Source organism: Pelophylax lessonae (genome assembly GCF_965119305.1).
Source record: "Pelophylax lessonae genome assembly, chromosome: 1".
NCBI lineage: Eukaryota > Metazoa > Chordata > Amphibia > Anura > Ranidae > Pelophylax > Pelophylax lessonae.
The window spans coordinates 232918548-232940249 of record NC_138768.1 but is presented as its reverse complement, the minus strand read 5'-3'; the positions used below and the strand labels follow the sequence as shown (position 1 = coordinate 232940249).

At 45.0% G+C, this 21702-nt stretch overlaps 1 protein-coding gene across 1 annotated transcript in view; it reads right to left on the bottom strand.

Moving 5' to 3' along the window:
* MPHOSPH9 (M-phase phosphoprotein 9) overlaps positions 1 to 21702 on the bottom strand; it is a 217289-nt gene that overhangs the window by 194209 nt on the left and 1378 nt on the right. Inside the window, exon 2 of the mRNA XM_082258440.1 lies at positions 4496 to 4590. Coding sequence (XP_082114566.1) covers positions 4496 to 4590 — 95 coding nt within the window. The remainder of the gene's footprint in view (positions 1 to 4495; positions 4591 to 21702) is intronic.

The window sequence follows — 21702 nt, the reverse complement described above, 5'->3', positions numbered from 1 at the left end:
AAAACGTTATGTTTGGTGTAAAAGCAACACAGCTCATCACCCTGAGCACACCATCCCCACTGTCAAACATGGTGGTGGCAGCATCATGGTTTGGGCCTGCTTTTCTTCAGCAGGGACAGGGAAGATGGTTAAAATTGATGAGAAGGTGGATGGAGCCAAATACAGGACCATTCTGGAAGAAAACCTGATGGAGTCTGCAAAAGACCTGAGACTGGGAAGGAGATGTGTCTTCCAACAAGACAATGATCCAAAACATAAAGCAAAATCTACAATGGAATGGTTCACAAATAAACATATCCAGGTGTTAGAATGGCCAAGTCAAAGTCCAGACCTGAATCCAATCGAGAATCTGTGGAAAGAACTGAAAACTGCTGTTCACAAATGCTCTCCATCCAACCTCACTGAGCTCGAGCTGTTTTGTAAGGAGGAATGGGCAAAGATTTCAGACTCTCGATGTGCAAAACTGATAGAGACATATCCCAAGCAACTTACAGCTGTAATCGCAGCAAAAGGTGGCGCTACAAAGTATTAACTTAAGGGAGCTAAATAATTTTGCACGCCCAAGTTTTCAGTTTTTTGTTTAAAAAGTTTGAAATATCCAATAAATTTTGTTCCACTTCATGATTGTATCCCACTTGTTGATTCTTCACAAAAAATTACAGTTTTATATCTTTATGTTTGAAGCCTGAAATGTGGCAAAAGGTCGCAAAGTTCAAGGGGGCCGAATACTTTTCGCAAAGCACTGTATATGGCCATTAATGAGAGGATAACCTGCCGACTGATTGCTTCCTTTATATGTCGAGAAGGAGCCGCATCCACAGGGGCGTACCAGCGGGGAGGGGCGCGCACCCCGTCCCCGCTGGTACGCCCCTGGGAGCGGGGACAGTAAGTGCACTATTTCTATTTTCTCTATTTCCGCCGCAGAGTTCCTAACCTGTCACGGTCTATTCATATTGAAGAGGCCAGTGACCAGGCTTCAGCTGTGCAGCGCGCTGCGGCTAATTAATCCGCCTAAACCCAAAACAGAGAAAATAGTCCACTTACTGTCCCCCGCTCCCACAGAATACAGGGGGCCCGGAGACATTTTCTAAATTAAATGGTTGCAAAAATTCCATAACTTTTCCAAAACTTAGTGGGGTTTACTCATTTTCCATAACTTTTCCAAGCCTGGAAAGTGTCATGTCAAAATCCCATGACTTTTCCAGGGTTTTCATGACCGTATGAACCCTGAATTAGTAAGAAGGTGATACATTGACATTATAAGCCGGGTCTGTGCGTGTTTCCCTTATCCCCGCTGACGAAGTCACGCCCATACAGGATGTAACGCGTACGGGGGGAAATCACGTGACACCCGCGGCCATCTTGGTACACCTGATGCGACAGCTGTACACCCTCTGTTTCACGCTCGAGTTTGACTTCGATATTGTAAGTGTTATTTTTTACACCATTAAAGCCATTAAAGCTTTTAACTACACAGAGAGCACTAGATGTTCCCTTCCTTTCTCCCTACATGTAATTGTGGATGTGGTCTGTGAATCAATCTCAGATAAAGCCATCCAAGAAGGATGTGATATGAGGATTGGAGTTGCTTTATTCCATAGCCTTATTTATGCTGTTTGACCCTGCAGGGTCTGGGTCTGGAGGTGAGAGACAGATAAAGCCTCGGTGATGGGAATGTAGCGGCACTTAGAGTCACCTTTACATGTACCTTTGTCAGCTGAGGAATCCCTTCACACTCTTATGCTTTGGGTTTTATTCATATTGGAACTGTTTCATTCAGAACTTCAGCTTCAAGTTATTAAGTGGACTTGATTCATTCATTTTAATTTATTGATTATTTTAAAGGATGTGTAAAGTGGCTTACAACCACGTTAAAGTGGTTGTAAACCTCATTCATAAAAAATCTGACCCGGGCATGTATATTTATAGTGTTTACTTATCTCGCTCCAAAGCTCTGAGTGCCGTGTCTTTCTGCTGCTCCGTTCCTCTTATCAGCAGAATCACTTCTGACAAGTTCTGACACACGAGATAACAGCAGCTGGAAATTTGTGTCGGGGAGGGTGTTTAAAGATAGATAAGCAGAGAGCTTGTCTATTCACAGTACAGCTCTGCATGTTCCTTCGTTCCACTGTCTATGTGGAGGGGCAGGTGTGCCCTTCCTCTAATCAGCTCTCACAGTGTATGCCAAGACTCCACACCCACTGCTAAATGAAGAAAACAAGATTTCTAACAGGATCTGCACTTTGCCACTCTAAAGAATGTACAGTCTATTGCAAAAGTATTCGCCCCCCTTGAACTTTTCGACCTTTTGCCCTTTTGCCACATTTCTGGCTTCAAACATAAAGATATAAAACTGTAATTTTTCGTGAAGAACCAACAACAAGCGGGACACAATCATGAAGTGGAACGAAATTTATTGGATATATCAAACTTTTTTAACAAATAAAAAACTGAAAAACTGGGCGTGCAAAATTATTCAGCCCCCTTAAGTTAATACTTTGTAGCGCCACCTGTTGCTGCGATTACAGCTGTAAGTCACTTGGGGTATGTCTCTATCAGTTTTGCACATCGAGAGACTGAAATTTTTGCCCATGCCTCCTTGCAAAACAACTCGAGCTCAGTGAGGTTGGATGGAGGGCGTTTGTGAACAGCAGTTTTCAGTTCTTTCCACAGATTCTCGATTGGATTCAGGTCTGGACTTTGACTTGGCCATTCTAACACCTGGATATGTTTATTAGTGAACCATTACATTGTAGATTTTGCTTTATGTTTTGGATCATTGTCTTGTTGGAAGACAAATCTCCGTCCCAATCTCAGGTCTTTTGCAGACTCCATCAGGTTTTCTTCCAGAATGGTCCTGTATTTGGCTCCATCCATCTTCCCCTCAATTTTAACCATCTTCCCTCCCCCTGCTGAAGAAAAGCAGGCCCAAACCATGATGCTGCCACCACCATGTTTGACAGTGGGGATGGTGTGTTCAGGGTGATGAGCTGTGTTGCTTTTACGCCAAACATAACTTTAGCATTGTTGCCAAAAAGTTCTATTTTGGTTTCATCTGACCAGAGCACCTTCTTCCACATGTTTGATGTGTCTCCCAGGTGGCTTGTGGCAAACTTTAAACGACACTTTTTATGGATATCTTTAAGAAATTAAAGGCCAGATTTGTGCAGCATATGACTGATTGTTGTCCTATGGACAGAGTCTCCCACCTCAGCTGTAGATCTCTGCAGTTCATCCAGAGTGAACATGGGCCTCTTGGCTGCATCTCTGATCAGTCTTCGTAGATTTGCAGTAGTCTGATACTCTTTCCATTTCAATATTATCGCTTGCACAGTGCTCCTTGAGATGTTTAAAGCTTGGGAAATCTTTTTGTATACAAATCCAGCTTTAAACGTCTCCATAACAGTTTCTCGGACCTGCCTGGTGTGTTCCTTGTTCTTCATGATGCTCTCTGCGCTTTAAACAGACCTCTGAGACTATCACATTGCAGGTGCATTTATACGGAGACTTGATTACACACAGGTGGATTCTATTTATCATCATTAGTCATTTAGGTCAACATTGGATCATTCAGAGATCCTCACTGAACTTCTGGAGAGAGTTTGCTGCACTGAAAGTAAAGGGGCTGAATAATTTTGCACGCCAAATTTTTAAGTCTTATTTGTTAACAAAGTTTGAAATATCCAATAAATTTAATTCCACTTCATGATTGTGTCCCACTTGTTGTTGATTCTTCACAAAAAATTACAGTCTTACATCTTTGTTTGAAGCCTGAAATGTGGCAAAAGGTCGAAAAGTTCAAGGGGGGCGAATACTTTCACAATGCACTGTAGAAAGGGAAAGACTGCAGATATACATGTAAAACCTATGAAGGGAAATGTATTTCATCTGTGTATCATCTGAGGCTATTCACTTCACTGGGTATAGGAGAGGGTTTATAACCACTTTAACTCATAGTAATCCAGCAGATTTTACAAAGTGTCTGAATTCCTGGAGTTCAGCTTTAAATATATAAATAAATGTATCAATAAGTCAAAGTATGTATTTAAAAACAGACTACAAAAACCACAAAAGGCTTATGTAAAATTCTGGGGACATATCAACCGCAAATGGTAGCCAATCCAGGCAATAAAGTGATAATCTAGTACTGGATTCTTTATCGAAACGCGAAATAATGAACAATTAAGTGCAAACATAGTATAGAAAGTCTTGCTTGAAAAATATTTTCTGAAAAATACAGGATTGCGCTCTTTCCTATGCAGTTGGGAATTACACTTTCATTGCATACACAACAAAAAAAAAGAAGGAAATAGCCAAAGTTGTGGTGGGTTCAAACTTCGAAGGCCTAGAAAAGGTTTAATGCTAAACAGTTTTCTCACTGAAAGTTGTGAGCATAAGCAAATGTTGGTGACTGGCCTCAACAAAGCGCATGTGAATCTTCCATTCTGACTTTGATTTTAAAATATCGTAAAAGGTTAGCCATTTGTCAACATACCCGCCTCCAATACTTTCAATACTGGCTTCTGGGGGTGATTTGATGTAATCTGAAGTGTCCATATCCAGGATTGCTTTACGGTCTTCTATTACGCACTATGAAAAGCAAAGGGAAACACATTTTCCTGGAATTAAATAGGTTCAAAGTTACAGACTCATCTAAAATAGCCTTTTTAAGTTTGAACTCCAGATAAAACATTTTTTTTCTTGTTTTGCAAAGAGCATGAGTTCTAAACTCAGTTAGGTTTCTATTGCTGTTTCAACGAAAAGAGAACTGGCCTCACTATTTTTCAAAATAGCTATGGTCAAAGAAACAAGAGAGTTAGGGCAAATTTAAAGGGACCCCACCAAAATACCTTTAAACCTCTTCTGGTTATAGTGGTCAAAAGGTGGGATCTTCTCTAAAATCAGGGGGAGAATTGCAGTTACAGGCAGTCCCCGAGTTATGAACATTTGAGTTATGAACGATTCATACATACGAACGAAGGGAGAAACAGGAAGTGAGAACAAATTTACCCTTAAGAAGGGAAATTCACTCCTATAAGGAGTTATGAGAAAAATTGGATTTTTGACTTACCATAAAATTAATTTCTCTGATGTTAATTGACAGACACAGCTCCTAATCTTCTTAACCATTGGGTTATACTGCCCCCCTACAGAAGGACACTAGGCAGGAAAAAAGTCTGGCTACACCTATAGGCACTCCCAGGGGATATACACCTCTCTGCTATAGGTACTCAGTTTTGTTACAAGCAGTGTCAAAAGAATTACAACTCCACAGAGGAGTGGGTGCTGTGTCTGTCAATGAGCATCAGAGTAAGTCAAAGATCCCATCATCTCTTTAGTTTATGGACGGACACAGCTCCTGATCTTCTTAACTATTGGGGCGTCCCAAAGCAGTTTTAAACATGAGGTGTGGAAATAGCGAAAAAAGAAATTCCCAAGGCTAACTATAGCCAACCAGGTAAACAGGAGCTCAAACAAAAAAAAAACCCAATACACCCTCAAAGAGGACCAGGTCCTCTAAACAACAGCCTGCAAAACCTTGCGGCCAAAAGAAGCATCCACAGATGCCATCACATCCACTTTATAGAACTTTGTGAAAGTGTGCCCCAACGACCAGGTGGCGACCTCGCAAACCTGCATCACTGACGCCTGATGACGGAAAGAGTAGAGTGCGCCTTGACAAGGAAAGGAGGAACCTGACCATTGATTAAATAAGCCTGAATCACCGTCTGTCCGATCCATATGGAAATGGTCGCACAGGAAGTGGACAACCCTTTTCTGAGGCCCATCTGTAAGCACAAATAGTGAGTCCGACTTCCTAAAAAGACTCTGCAGCTACCACCAGGTACACCCTAATTGCCCGGACCACATCCAAGGCATGCAAAGCAATTCCTTTCGGATGTTTTGGCCTGGGGCACAGGGAAGGCAACACAATGTCTTCATTCAAGAGAAAATCAGAGACAACCTTTGGAACGAACGGACAGGGGCAAAGAACCACCTTATCTCTGTGGACCACCAAGTAAGGTGAACGGCGTAAGCAGGGGAATCTCCCGGAGATTCTCAAAAGGAGGCTTCTGAAAGACGGAGCACAAAATTGAGGTCCCAAATGGAAACGAAGACCGCACTGGAGGGGCCAAGTGCCCTAACTCCCTGAAGAAAAGTACGCATCAGAGAGTGTGTGGTCAAAAACCATTAAAACAAGATCGCTAAGGCTGACACCTGACCCTTGATAGTACTCAAGGCCAGTTTCTGCTCAACCCCTCCGTTGAAAGGCAGCCATGATCTGAGCCACCAAGAAAGAGCGAGGATGAACCCCAAGAGATTCACACCACACAACATACGTCTTGCACATACGATGGTAGATCTTCCCAGAAATAGATTTCCTAGCTTTTAACATCATTGGAATCACCGACTCAGACAAACCTCTATCCATCAGCACCTGGCGTTCAACAGCCAAGCCGTCAAAGCCAGCGACTGTAAAGCAGGATGGAAGATTGGTCCTTGGGACAGCAGATCCTCCCCTGAGAGGAAGCCTCTAAGGAACATCGCAACTAACTGCACCAGATCGGCATACCAAGCCTAGAGCCACTGAGATGATCGGAATCCCTTCTGCCTCGATTCTGCGTGGAAGTCTTGGCAGAAGCTTGAGAGGAGGGAAGGCATAAATCAGATGATACTAACCCCCACAGGGCCACCAGTGCGCCTGTAGCGCCCGTTAGAGGATCCCATGAGCTACAAACCTCTGCACCGTTCTGTTGAGCGGAGACGCCAATAGGTTCACCTCGGGGATGCCCCAATGGAGACACAACTGATGAAACTCCTCCGGATGAAGGGACCACTCCCCTTGGTCCAGCGCCTGCCGACTGAGATAATCCACCTGCCAGTTTTCCACCCCGGGAATGTGTACGGCGAGGGGGCTGGAAAAAAAGTGTCCAGAGCCCCTGAGCAGATTTTTTGCCGAAGACACCTCCCAGTCAGACAGGCTGGCATCTGCGGTGACCACTGTTCAATACAAGGAGAGGAAGGATTTGCCCAGCCGAAACACCAGAGACTGAAGCCACCATATCAGGGACTCCTTCAATGCTCGGCTCAGCCGGATCGGATAGTGCAGAGACTCCGGAGTCTTGTCCCATTTGGACAGAATCTCCCTTTGCAGGGATCTTGTATGGCACTGTGCAAACGGAACCGCTTCAAAAAAGGTAGACACCATCAGGCCCAGCACCCTCATGATGAGAGATGACCATCTGCTGGACAGCAGGAGATGAATTGCAGCCCATAATTTCTAGAGTTTGTCCAGAGGAAGGAGAACTCTGGCTAAGGCCGAGTCCAGAGTCAGACCCAGATAGTCCAGCTTTGTGGACAGAACCCGAGCAGACTTCTGAAAATTCACAATCCAGCCGAACTCCTTCCAAGTTCGTATGGGGATTTCCAGGTCTTCCACCAGAGCAGTAGGAGACTCCGCTCGCAGAAGGAGGTCGTCCAAGTAGCTCTGTACCGCGATCCCCTGTTGGCATAACAACGCTAGCACCAGGGCTAACGCTTTTATGAAGACCCGAGGAGCAGAGGCGAGACCAAAGGGTAAACGCCACAAACTGATAATGCTCCTCTCCCATGACAAAGCAGAGGACACGATGGTGACCGACACATATTGGAATGTGAATGTAAGCATCCTTGATGTCAAAGGCAAGAAAATCCCCCTGATGCAGGGATGCCACGACCGTGCGAATAAACTCCATTCTGAACTTCTGCACCCGCACAAAGCAGTTCAGCGCCTTAAGGTCCAGGATGGGGACGCACCTTGCCTTCCTTCCTGGGAACTGTAAATAGGTTTGAGTAAAAACCCTAAAAACGTTCCGAAGTCTTGTAGCGCCCCAAACAGACCCTGTAAGAAAGAACCTTGCCGGGGGACAAGAGCGAAACCCGATCTTGTAAATGGACCAAATAACTTTGTGGACCCACTTGTCTTGCACCAGGGAAGCCAACGGGTTTGGAAACCAGCGAAGACATCCTCCCACCCCCTGATAGGGATGAGGGCTCACCTTCATTCTGAAGGTGCCTGGTCCGCGGGTCTGGAGAAGCCCGCTCTCAGCTTGCCAGACCAGGTTAATTTGGATCCTTCAGAGATGGCCCTGAAAGGCTTTGAGCCCTTGTCAGTTGACCCTGAGGGACGTAAAAACCTGCGGAAGAAAAGGTACTTTTTCCCCCCTGTGAAACCTTTAATGATGTAATCCAGGGTAGCTCCAAAACAAGCGATCTCCTTGAAAGGGAAGATCAGCCAAGGCCTTCTTCAAAGTCTGGTCCGCAGACCAGCATTTGAGCCAAAAGACACGCAGAAGGACCACTGCCGAAACAAAGAGCAGAGCCACTATGGGAGCCGCATCCAAAGAGGCATCACAGATAAACTGAACAAAGGAGTTTTAGCGCTCACCAACACAGATAAATACACCAAGGCTAAACATGTTGGAATACAATGTCACAGTTTAATGTGATAAAATGATTAAAAACTTGTCCACAGAAGCTCCGATGGGAAGATGGCAAAAAGAAATAACCCCATCCGCAGGTCACCATAAGAAACCTGGGCAATGGAACAATACCTGCAGGGGTGGCTGGTGCTGTTGCTGATGTATCCAGGAAAGCCGATAAAAAGGGGCTGTCTGTGATGTAGGTGAAGGATCACACCAGGGAGTGCATCACAGAGGAGAGGAGGAGGGTGCAGTCCACGGCATCCGCTCGAGCTGAATGTGGTGACACCACTGTGCGCACAGGAGGATCAGCCACACACACAGGGCTTGCCAGCTCCTCCAGCACTCCTGTGTCCTGAGCAGTGCCGACTGACGTCACCGGATGTAAGCGGCCAGACCAGGGACACAGCAACAGATTACAGATGGTATAAACAGCAAAGGGTCCACACACGGAGTATCAGTGAGACAATGGGGGAAAGATTATAAACGCCAAAATTTGAGATGACATGTTTCGGGGACTCTCCCCTTCCTCAGATCCAACATGTTTAGTCTTGGTGTATTTATCTGTGTTGGTGAGCACTAAAACTCCTTTGTTCAGTGCATCTATTATTTGGGATTGATTATGAGATAGCTGCACCCCCGACTCAGGACCCAAGGCTATTTCTTCCATACAGATTTTTTCTCAATGCTATTTTTTCACTTTGTTTTAACAAATTTTTGGCCATATGTCAACTTTTTGGGGTTTTTCTTTGGTAATTAGTTCTCAGCGCCAGGGTTTTCCTTTTGTATGATCACAGATAAACTGCAGCCCCTGGACCAGCTGGTCCGCCAGCTCAGCAAAGGCAGGGGGGAGCTGTTCTCCCTCCAGGTCACAGCATAAAAGCTTAGCCCACTCAGTCAGTTTACGACACCAGGGCAATGGTGAATACCGGCCTCAGTGCCAAACCAGCCAGAGTGTACATATTGCGGGCCACAGCCTCTGCCTTCTTGTCATCCAGATCCAGAATCATGGTTGCCTTGCTCAATCTGGAAACCTGGAGGGTCCACCACCGGTGGAAGAGTCCACGTCTTAAGACGGGACTCCTCATAGGGGTATCGCCTAGCAAATCACTTAGGGACTTCAAGGGGACGCTTTGGTCGTCCCCACTCTTTAGCGACAATTCTGTTAAAATAGGCGAGGAAAAGGGAACACCTTTGCCGCTCTGGATGGCTTGTGAGTGCCAAAGGGAACCTGCGCCCTCCATTTTTAAGGTCTCACGCACAGATACAATCAGTGCTTCCACCAGTGACTTTTCGTGCACAGTTGCAAATATGGAGGAATCATCCTTACCATCTGAGGATTCGGGGCGCGTGGTCGCAAATCCAGCAGGGAGACCCGTGTCCGCGGCAGCCGAATCAGATTCAGGATCTGATGAGACAGATGAGGCAGGGGAAGGCGGGGGGCACTTTTTGCTAGCCCGTTGCCCAAAAACCACCTCCACTCACGACAGAAAGGACTCTAGGACCGCAGTCAGAGCATCGATAGATGGTTGAGACCCGGAGGGCCCCACAGCCTCAGAGAGGGGATCAGGCGGGGAGATGTGCTCCAAAAACTCCAGAGGGACCCCACAAAAAGTGGAAAACACTGCAAAGGGACAACCCCCACCGCGTTGGCAGCGCCACCTGGTCGCCAGGCACAAAGCGATCCTCAGCAGAGAGGGAGAGGATCAGAAAGTGAAAACATCCAGGAGTCAGCACCAGGGGATGAGGATGGGTTCCCATCGCAAAAATCGCTGCCCACCGGGCTCAACAGTCATGGGCACCGATATTTTCAATGGCAAACCATCGCAAAATGGCCATCGGACTACACAAACATGGCTACTGTGCATTGAGCACCCAGGTTACAACAAAATGGCGGCACCACGATGCTCCCAGGGACAGGCCCAGGCAGGAGGGGGGCCCTGGCAGGAGCCCCCACCAAGTACAACCCCCCCTTGCACAGCTGATTGTCTGGTCGCCAGCGGCGCATCCGCCCCCCCATCGCCAGCACAGCACCCTGCCTCCGCCTCAAAGGGGTGAACCAGAACACCCACAAACTGCCCCAGCATTAAGTGGAGGGGGGTCAGGATTGGGGGGAAAGATGAAGGGGGTGCCAAATGAGAAGGAGGGGAACCCAGGGGTCCTTTCGTCCCAAGGAGGGGCCCATGTCCACTCCAAAACCCTCCAGGGGGAGAGGGGGACAGCTACTCACCATACCAGAAACCAGGCGGGCACCACTCCAGACAGAACCCCTAGCCATTGAAATGGGAGGGCTGTAGGCCAGGAGGAACGCTGTGACTCGGGATGAGACCCCGGTCGTATGCTACCTCGTGAGGCGTTTAACTCACAAGCCAGCCCCCGTCTGGTGGGGCTATGTCGCAGCTGAACTAGCGGGGAGCTGAGGTCTGCGCACGGTTACTGGCCAGACTGGGGTGAGTGACCACTGGATCTAAATTATCCAGCCAGTCGCCCAGTTCAGCATTTGATTGTAGATCCCACAGGAAAAAAAAAAAAAAAAAAAAACAGGAGAAAAAGGTCTATCTAAAAAGAAAAAATTGACAGATCCCAGCAAGGAACTAGGTCCTTACTCCCGACTAGGCAGTACCTATAGCAGAGAGAGGGAGTACATCCCCTGGGACTGCCCATAGGCGTAGCCAGACTTTTTTCTGCCTAGTGTCCTACTCCTGTAGGGGACAGTATAACCCAATGGTTAAGAAGATCAGGAGCTGTGTCTGTCAATGAACGAAAGAGAAAAAGTGTCTCCACTGAAGGTTTACATCACCAATCCTTGTTTCCCCGACAACCCAAAACTTTTAAAATTCATTTGTCACAGGGACAGAACGTGAATTGAAATCTTCTAAAAAGGGGCACAGACAGCAAAACAAACATTACAGGGCTGTGAACCCTTCCCTAGGCTATCTAAAAAAAACTTAAAAATTTACCTGTTCCAACTTACATACAAATTCAACTTAAGAACAAACCCTATCTTGTTCGTATCCTGAGGACTGCCTGTACTTCCGGTTATGTCTCTGAAATAGGGTGTGGGGGGGAATCCAGGTGACCCCACTGGAGTATCTTTTAATGGGGTCACTTGTTCCGGTGATAGCGGTCAAAGGTATAAAAGGACACAGGAATAAAACCAGAGTGTTTCCCCACTCTATGCAAAACACACATAAAAAATGTTTTGACTGGAGTTCTACTTTAAACTACCACCGAGATAAAAAAAAAAAACAGTCTTAGGAATGTTTATAATAAGAACTTACAGCATCTTACAGTACCTGTAAACAAAAGGTTTGGTCGTGAAATAATTTCCTGTGGAACCCCTTAAGGCTCGGTTCACACTGATGCGATGCGGGAAGGCTGCGAACTCGCAGCCTGTTCCCGCATCGCAAACGCACCCCTGGCAGTTCACACTGCCATATGCGATCCGCTGGGGGTGTCAATGTAATCTTAATGACACCCCCAGTTTGATCGCATATCGCAGTGCGATCGTGCAGTTCGCACAGGATCGGATCGCACAAGTGTGAACAGCTGTGCGATCCGATCCTGATGCGGCAGCAAAAATGCCTCCTGTGCGTGTTTGCTGCGGGTGAATTTAGCCATAGAAACTGTATGGCTAAACTCGCACCGCACAGCTGATCGCATGTCATGTCGGAGCAGTGCGCTCCGACATGACATGCGAACCCCGCACACGCAGTAGTGTGAACCGGGGCTTAATCCCTCTGGTCCCTGTCAGCTCCCAATTACCTCAAAGTGACCGACGGCACATCTGTGCACGTGCCTGTTTATTTTATTTTTTTATTAAATGCTGGCATGGAAGAGGGGCATTCAGTAAAGTTAAGTTCACCTTTACAATATAGTAAAAAGGTGTCGATCATGATAGAACTCTGGAATACATGCAAATAGTAAGTCAGATAAAGTAAACAAGATTAAACTTTATACTCTCTCAAGAAATGGGATTTGATTAGTGTGCACTATCAAAAGGAGCTGCACAGGGCATAAACAATTGTCTCCTTCCAGGTAAAACATTTTTTCCCTACTGTTGTATTATTTACAACCATTACTTGAGGCACAATAGTAGTAATTCTATCCCAACATCTGCTACAGGAACAAAACAAGATGACTTGCAATTAGAAATAGAAGAAAGATCACATTCTGCAAATTAGCAGAATATTCTTGCATATTTTACATATAAAATTACAATTTTATGGTAATAAATACTCTATAGCATTGGATAGAGCGAAGGCCCTGATGTTTCCAGCCAGGGTACTACCATGTGATGTGGAAATTTTTTATTAGGATTAGGGTGGACATTTTTCCAGGACGTGTTTTATTTAGATTGTCATTATGGCTCCTGTTGTCTGTTTGCTTGCAATACGCTCTTAAGGCTCCATTCACACCTGGGCGTTTTTGAGTGTTTATCAGCTCCAAAAACGCTCAAAAAAAACATTCCTAAACGCCCAATAAAACCCCATTCATTTAAATGGCCCCTGTTCACATCTGAGCGTTTTGCAAAACGCCTGTAGCTAAAAAAAGTACATGAGCTTCTTTTTGGGCTGATTACCAGCGTTTTTGATAATGTCAATGCCTGCCTCCAAAAACGCCTGAAAATCGCGGTAAAAATCGTGGTAAAAAAACGTGCGAAAACGCTACGCTCAAGTGTGAATGCAGCCTTAGAGCGTGTACGGGCGAACCGGCATTGAGGAAAGACTACCTATAGTGAAAACCTTCCCTTAGATGTGTAGACGCAGTCGCTCTAAATAGACATCTCCTTCGGCGAGCACTCCAGGCGCAGGTCTGTTTGCCATATAGATCTATGTGTAGTGTGGTGCAGAGTCAACATCGTTTTGATATCAGTCTGCCTCTATAAAGGGATACACGTTGATGTCTTTCTACTATGCCTGATCACCATAGCGGAAACCGCATGGCTCTTTCCCTGCAGATAGCCCCAAGTCTATAAGAACAGTAGTATAATCCTATTAGGCATTGTTCTCTGAAGCTTTGCTAAATGCGATTCACACCAATAGTAGTGGTGGGAATACATGCATGAGTTTGATCAGAGAAACGTTCACGGTTCTACATGCTAGTTTCATTGTGTTAAGCGTTAACCTATTTATAAACCAGACGCCTTCACTTAATTATCGATTCTCAAATTTGCTGGTTTCATTGTGTAGTTTTAGGCGTGAAGCTGTGCGATCTTTTCTGCTCATTCACGATCGTTTACTCCTCCTTTCTATTGTGCATTTGATCGTATACAAGCGTGTCATTGGCTGATACTATGTAAGTAACTTGTGTCGTGTGACTGTACATTTGGAACTGATTGGCTGATGTAGTATAGTCATTACTTAATTGTCCTTTTGTCTCAAATAAACGGAGCTCCCTGTCTTAGACAGGACATTCTTGTGAGCTTCTAAGGTGATAACAGCCTGCGTGTGTCTGTATTACTGGGAATTGCTGAACGCATTCAATTACCTTATACAAAAGAGCTGAGAACTGTGCTTTTTAGCACAATGGGATTGATTGCGCTTGGCGTATATTAATATCCAAAAGTGCACTTATTAGCGCAACAGAGTTATTTGAGCATCAAGCGTATATTCCTTTCCAAAACACATGGTAGTTCACTTGTTCTCCCTGGGTTTCTTAAAGTTTCCTCAAACTGATACATAAAGGAAACATTTGTCAAACAGGCCCTGAAGCACATGATTGAGAGCCGGTTCACATTGCCGCGACTTATCAGGCGACTTGTCAGCCTGACAAGTCGCGCTCCCTCGCGGTCCATTGACCGCTACAGGACCCATTCTAATAGGAGCGACACAAGTCGCTCCGACTTAGAAAAAGGGTCCGGTACTACTTCGGGGCGACCTCGGAGCGACTTGCATAGACTTCCATTATGTGAAGTCCCTGCAAGTCGCTCCGAAGTCGTGGTGCATGGTAATGCACAAGTCGCCCCCGAAGTAGTAAGGAGTCGTGTCGCCCCAGTGTGAACCGACTCTTAATTGTTTTACACAATGTAACAAAAATAGTGCCATGCATCTGTTATGATCTTGTAACATGTAAGAATCTAATTATATTACCCCAAGCTGAACAAGGAAACATATCAAGGATCGATCAACGGAATTGTTCAACGTGGCAAATAGGGCAAGATACAGAAGTACAGCTTTATAAACTGTAACTGCTTTCAGAATAGTGGGACCCAAACACCAGCCATTTTCTATTGGACAGATGTCCTTTTGTTAATCACGAACAGACTCAAATGTTGGAATTTGAATAAAAAACGCCCACATCCAGGAACCAGCAATGTAATAGTGTTGCATTTATAAGAAATGGTTTACCTCTGTGGTAGAGCGACACGATTACCTGTTAAAAAAAAATTGCGATCTCGATTCACCCCCCCCCCCCCCCCCTCACGCTCTTAAAACAGTATGTCTTCGATTTTTACAGAGCTATTCTCTGCTCATTTAGGCCTCTTTCACACGGAGCGGACCGTATTTCAATCCGCTCCGGCACATCAACAGACATCCGCAATCCCATTGACATGCATTATGTCCGTATATCACCCGCAAACGGATGGGGTGATATACGGACATACGGAACGCCCGTGTGAAAGAGGCCTTACAGCAAAAAAAGAAAAAAGAAGAAAAGAGCCTCTTGCAAATGTTTATCAACATTGTTAAGGCTGCTAGATAATTAGTCACAATGTTTTACAATGTATAATTTTCTTCTTTAAGATCAAAGGAATGAACTTCCGGCTGTGAGGCAGTTTAACCTCTCAAAGACCCAGCTTTTTTCTGACACTTGTTGCTTCCAAGTTTTTGTTTTAGCAGAGACCCTAGAGCAGTGATGGCGAACCTTGCCACCTGAGATGTTTTTGAACTACATTTCCCATTACGCTCATGCACTCTGCAGTGCAGTTGAGCATCATGTGAAAAGTAGTTCCAAAACATCTAGGGTGCCAAGGTTCGCCATCACTGCCCTATAAAATGGCGATCGTTGCAATCTTTTATGTCACACTGTATAAGCACAGAAGTCTTCAAACGCAGTTTTTTTGGAACAAATACACTTAAAAAAAAAAAAAACAAACAGTAAAGTTAGCCTAATTTTTTTTGTATAATGTAAAATATGTTATGCCGAGAATCACGAGAGAATCTTGATCTTTATTCTAAGCAAAAAAAACTGGATTCTCATTTTATCCAGAACCGTGCAGCTCTACTCTGCGGTATAATAGCTTTTACAATTTTTACCATCAGTCCAGATATTTCCCCCAAAGTACTTATTTTCTGGATATCCTCGAGTTCCGGGAACTGCCCCAGTCTGTGTTTGGACAGTGGAAGAAGCAGCGCACAGTGATAAGCCCATATTATCACTCTGCTCTCTCCTCCTATCAGCACATGAACTGACTGGTCTCTTGTGCAACCTACTCTCACACGCAGCTCAGCTGTACAGGGGCTGCAAAAGGTCGTCATTGTCACTAGCTGGCCTTACACTAGTAGAATTTTTTATTCTAAGAACATTTATTCAATTTTGGAATTGTTAGTCAATTCAATAAACTCTCAGCACAGAACTGCGGCGCACCCTTGACATATACTGTACTCTTCCCTCTGTAATTCATACCCACCCCTTAATAGGCACTACCTTGCAAAGTTTGTCACGTCTCAATCATCTGGTCCATTGGCGATGCCTCCAGTCATTGGAGCAATGGGTTTTTCGGGGAGTATCACGGATTACCGCTTCTTACCCTTCCTATCTACATATCAATATCAACTCAAGAAATTCCTCTTTGCCAGTAATTAGAAATCGATCCCGGAGATTCAACAGATGATTGACCCTCCCCTGCATTTTTGGCAGGCATTGCAACTTAGGCATTTTCTCTCTTCCATTAAACCCAGCTCTGCTAGTTCCAGATGGCTTTCTACTTTTGAGAATTATTGTTCTGATACGACACCTTTGCAATATGATTTTTGGTTCCCTATGCTATTCTAACAATGCCCAAGGATGGATATGTCCCGCCCTTTTTGAGAAACAGAGGGATCACGTTCTGTTTTCTGCCCATAAGTCTACAATCTCCAACAGGTTTCAGGAGACGGAGTACAAATTATTGACCAAATGGTACAGAGTACCTATGTTGTTGAATACAATCTTTCCTGCTGTATTGTCGCCATGTTAGCTAGCGGTGCGGTCAAGAGCATGGAACGCTATACCATATTTTCTGGCAGTGCCAGCTTATCTACCCTTTCTGGAAAAAAGTCCAGAAGGTGATCTATGAGCTCACAGATTTTCAGCTTGAGGACCACCCTAAGGCCTTCTTATTGCATCTGATTATGATGTCTAAACGCGGTCACAAGTCACCGTTGGTCCATTTGATTATTGTGGCTAGGGTCATCAAAAGTGGAAGTGTACTGATCCCCCTCATTTAGCCAATGGTCTGCTGTAACTGAGGGGACCTAATTGATGGAGGAACATACTGTGGCCTTACAGTGAATGTAGGAACAGTAGCACAGCAAAAGACTTGGTTTTATTGGACAGCGTTCTCCTATTCTCAAGTCTATCATACTTACCTCACTAATGATGGTTAGATCTGACGGGATCTCAGCGTCCAGGATCCTCGCAGGAGGAGAAACATCGGTGTGTCCTATTGTACTGAGATGGTTTTAATCCTCCCATGTTCTATCCAAAGCTACAAAAACATACACTTTCACTCATATGCGTCTGGAAATCTAAGGACAGAACACTATCCACTTCAGCTCTGGAAGATTTTACCCCCCTCATGACCAGGCCATTTTTTGCTACGTGGCACTGCGTTACTTTAACCACTTCCGGACCACCCGCCCTAGTTATACTTTGCTATTTTGACTTTAAATACCGGGGTTATGGCAGCAGATAGCTGCCATAACGCCGTTATGTTTTTACTGGGACGGCGGTCCTCTTTCTCATAAAAGTGGTCCCAGCGGCGGATTCGCCTCGGGATCACTTTTATGGGCACCGGGAGGGGTGCACCCCCTCCCACCGCTTCCTGGTTGTTTTCCCCGCTTACTGGAGCCATCGGTAGTGGGGAAAACAATCCGGTCCGATGGAGTCATAGGCAGGAAGTTGAGAGAGGGCAAACTGGCCCCCACTCGACTCTATGGCCTTGGAGGACCGGAGCTACGTCATACGTCGTTCCTCCCAACGGCCTTAGAGGGACAATTTTTTTTCATGATGAAAAAAAAAAAAAAAAAAAAAGACTTTTTATTAATTTATTTACTCTTTTTTTTTTGCTTTTGAGGGTAGATGCGAGATCTGAGGTCTTTTTGACCTCAGAGCTCACATTAAAGGGGACTTGTCTTGCCTATTTCTATTACTAGGGATGTTTAAATGCCTTGTAATAGGAATAAAAATGATAAAAAAATGTTTTTTAAAAGGGACAGGGTAAAAATAAAAAGGTAAAATAAGAAGAAAAAAATTTAAAGCGCCCCGTCCCTCCGAGCTCGCACGCAGAAGCGAATGCATACGCACATATGTAAACGGTGTTCAAACCACACACGTTAAAAGAGCGAGAGCAATAATTCTAGCCCCATATCTCCTCTGCAACTCTAAACTGGTAACCTGTAGAAATTTTAAAGCGTCGGCTATGGAGATTTTTAAGTACCAATGTTTTTGCCATTCCACAAGCGTGCGCAATTTTGAAGCATGACATGTTTGGTATCTATTTACTCGGCGTAACATTATCTTTCACATTATAGAAAAAAATGGGCTAACTTTACTGTTTAGTTTTTTTTTTGTTTTTTTTTTTAATGCAGTGAAATGTATTTTTTCCAAAAAAAAAGTGTGTTTGAAAATAGAACAAATGTTCTTAAAATGTTTTTTTTTTTTTTTTTTTTTTAAGGAAGACATTTTGTATGGCCAGCATGAGTGACAGCAGGTGCAGGTACCGTTTATCAAGCCACAGCCTATGACAAGGGAGTCTGTTCATAAATATTACATTACAGTTCTGTCTGAAAATTGGCAAAAAAAAATAAAAATTTGATCTGAGTCTTGATATTTACTAGATTCAACCTCTAATAGTATATACTGTATATATCTCTTCTGTCTATTATTCTCAGAGTGCCACGAGTTTGTTTACATGTATCTGCCCAAAGAGCCATCACAGGGCAACCCCTGTCAACTGTGTAAATGTGGACACAAACTGAACAAGTACGGATGTAAAAAAAAAACTGAAATCCGTCCTGCTCAACTCCAAATCAGCAGGGGATCTGCTCACAGATCTTTTGCAGAATAGAGTGGAGCGGCACCAAGTGAAAAGAATAAATCATAGTACAGTTCAATACATGAGATGCTACAGAAGAAGATCAGACACTATGGCTATGTTGTGGCTGAAGACTGGAGAAGGGACATATTACAAGAGACTGCTAGAGTTTAGGAATCACTGCTGGACCAATAAGCTACAGGCGGGAGATTTCCAGCAGCTGCACAAACAAAGGGGTGTGGATTCTCATGACATCATTTACCTAATATCGTCATGTGACACTGGTCAATGATATTAGGAGTATCTCTGCCCCTCTGTGTACGTCAGCTGTGGGTTGGTGAAACTCCCTGTGGGGCGCGCATCCAAAGTGCCCTGAGACTGCAGTAAAGGGCCAATCACAGCGGCCCTTTACCATGTGATCAGCTGTGTCCAATCACAGCTGATCACAATGTAAACAGACTTGCCAGTTATCGGCAGTACTTTCCTTATGCGTTGTCACAGCTTGAGGAAAAGAAAGCCGGTAACTGGCAAGTGCGACAGGGGACATCTACACAGATAATCATGGCACTGAACATCAATGCAGCCCCATCTGTGCCAATCCGTGCCCATCAGTGAACATCAGCAAAGGAGAAAATATGACTTATTTGCAAAATGTTATAACAGAAACTAAAAAAAACTTTTTTTTTTCAAAATGTTTGGTCTTTTTTCGTTTGTTCAGCAAAAAATAAAAAGACCCAGGGGTGATTACATACCACCAAAAGAAAGTGCTATCTGTAAAAAAAATTGCTAGAAATGTAATTTGAGTACAGTATTTCATGACCGCGCAACTGTCATTCAAAGTGTGACAACGCTGAAAGCTGAAAATTTACCTGCTAAGGAAGGGGGTGAAAGTGCCCAGTAGGCAAGTGGTTAAAGATCGGACCAAACCCGACCCCTTTACCAATAGAAATCAGTGCCTCCTCCACTCATTGCTGGGTTCCAGGGGCCATGAAAGAAGTACCAAAGGGCTGCATGTGGCCCTCAGGTTGCAGGTTGAAGACAAGGGCACTAAACTAAGCATTAACAAGAATTATAAGGAGGTGGCATTGTTATGGAGGGTACTTTGTGTGGCACTGTTGTGTGTAGAGTGACTCTCAGGCCTGGTTCACACTGGTGCGACATGGGATGCGACTTGTGCTTGTGAGAGCACAAGTCGCATGACACCTCAAATTCAATGTTTGCCTACGAGAGCCGTCTTATCGGATCTGACACAAGTCACTCCAACTTTATAAAAGGTTCCTGCACTACTCTGGTCCGACTTCAATGCCAAAAAGTGTAAAAAGTCACGTAAAGTCAGACTGAAGTTGCAGAGCAAAGTCGGATCAGAAGTCACATGACTTTCATGTCGGAGCAGTGAGGAGCTGGGCTAAGACTGCATTTACACGCGAGTGTTTTTTGTATGTGTAGCACCCTACAGGTAGGTGCTAGGTAAATGCATGGTGGGCCTTGTTTTCCTAACAGCAGGGCCATGATTTGGTAGGGTGTCATGGCTTTCAGGTGTGTCTGCTGAGGGGGGGGGGGGGGGGGGGGGGGTTGGGCGGGAGTCTCCCCACTGGCTCTGTGAGAGGCTTCTCATAGGGCAGTGAAGGAAACCCAATCAGGAACACATTCGGGCTTGTAACTACCCCAGAAGGCAGATTCTGTCGCAAAGGACTCTAGTAGTGGGTATAAGCTTGAGGGAAGTGCGTGATTCAGCGTCTTTGGCGGGAGCAGAGTCCCAGGAGGGAGAGAACGGCTGTCTCTCCTCCTGTCAGAGGAAGCGGATATCTCAGGGTGCTGCCTGAGAATCCAGCGAGTACTGATTTGAGCTGAGGGGATCTGGTATGCCGAGAACCAGCAGAGAGCGAGAGGGGGTTCAGTCCCAGGAAAGCCTACACAGGTCGTGAGTACTGAGGATTGCCCCTGGGGGTCTGCCTGAAGTGTTAGAGGGACCATTCCGAAGAAGGTTCTAGGATCCAGACATCAGCTAGCTGTAAAGGGGGTACGTACCTATGTTGAGGACCCTGAAGTGACAAAGGGGGGTACCTAGTCAGGGGACCCTGAAGAGTTAAAGGGGGCATCTGCAGTTTGGGCCCTGAAGAGTCAGTGTACAGAGGATCAGTTAAGAGTTGCAGCCATACAGGAATTTACAGCATTCTACCTCAAGCCAGTGCAAGGCTGGAGGGAGTAACCAGTGACTTTGCAGTGCAGATGTGCTAGCAGTTCAAACATTCTACAGTCCTGGGACTTCTGGACTTAACGTTGAGGTGCCAGCACTTTTCTCAAGCTACAGTGTGTTCTAAGCGTCAGTGAGCGTTGGCTGGCATCAAGACAGCGTTAACAGACATTTGTTCTGAGAAAGTCCCAAAGTTGTACCTAGTTGAGCCTAAAGGAGTATCCCACTCATTCCCTTCTCCCATCCCCTAAATCCAATAAAAAACAACAAAAAAAAAAAAAGATGCCGGATGTTGTCAATGTCTCAGTGCTCACACCCAGGGTCGCAGCACATGGGCTGGAGAGGTAACCGGTAAAAATGACAGACCATATCAGGCCCAATGCCTGGAAAACCTGCTACATATGCGTATTCATGAAACACATGGAAAACATGTGTCACACTTATTGTCATGATTTGCTAATGGTACATCAAACATGGAAAGCAGAGGGGCATCAAAATGCGTGGTTACAAAAATGCTTGAAGCATTACCAAACCAAGAACCCTGCATTCACTTTAATTGGTCATCCACAGTACACAGAACATGGAAATGCAATTATTTTAGTAAATATAAACTGCTTTTTCTCAGCAGCAGTATATAGCAGTCTTGTGACTTCTAGCCATGTCTGGTTAAAGCTTGAAGGAGGAGTTTTCATTCTCCCCGGACTGTGCTATGAGGCTCCATGACCCCTGACCCTCTGTCTGGTGCTGATTACATGCACCCTCCCAAGAAAAAGAAAAACTCTCTAGCAATACACACCAAACTGTGT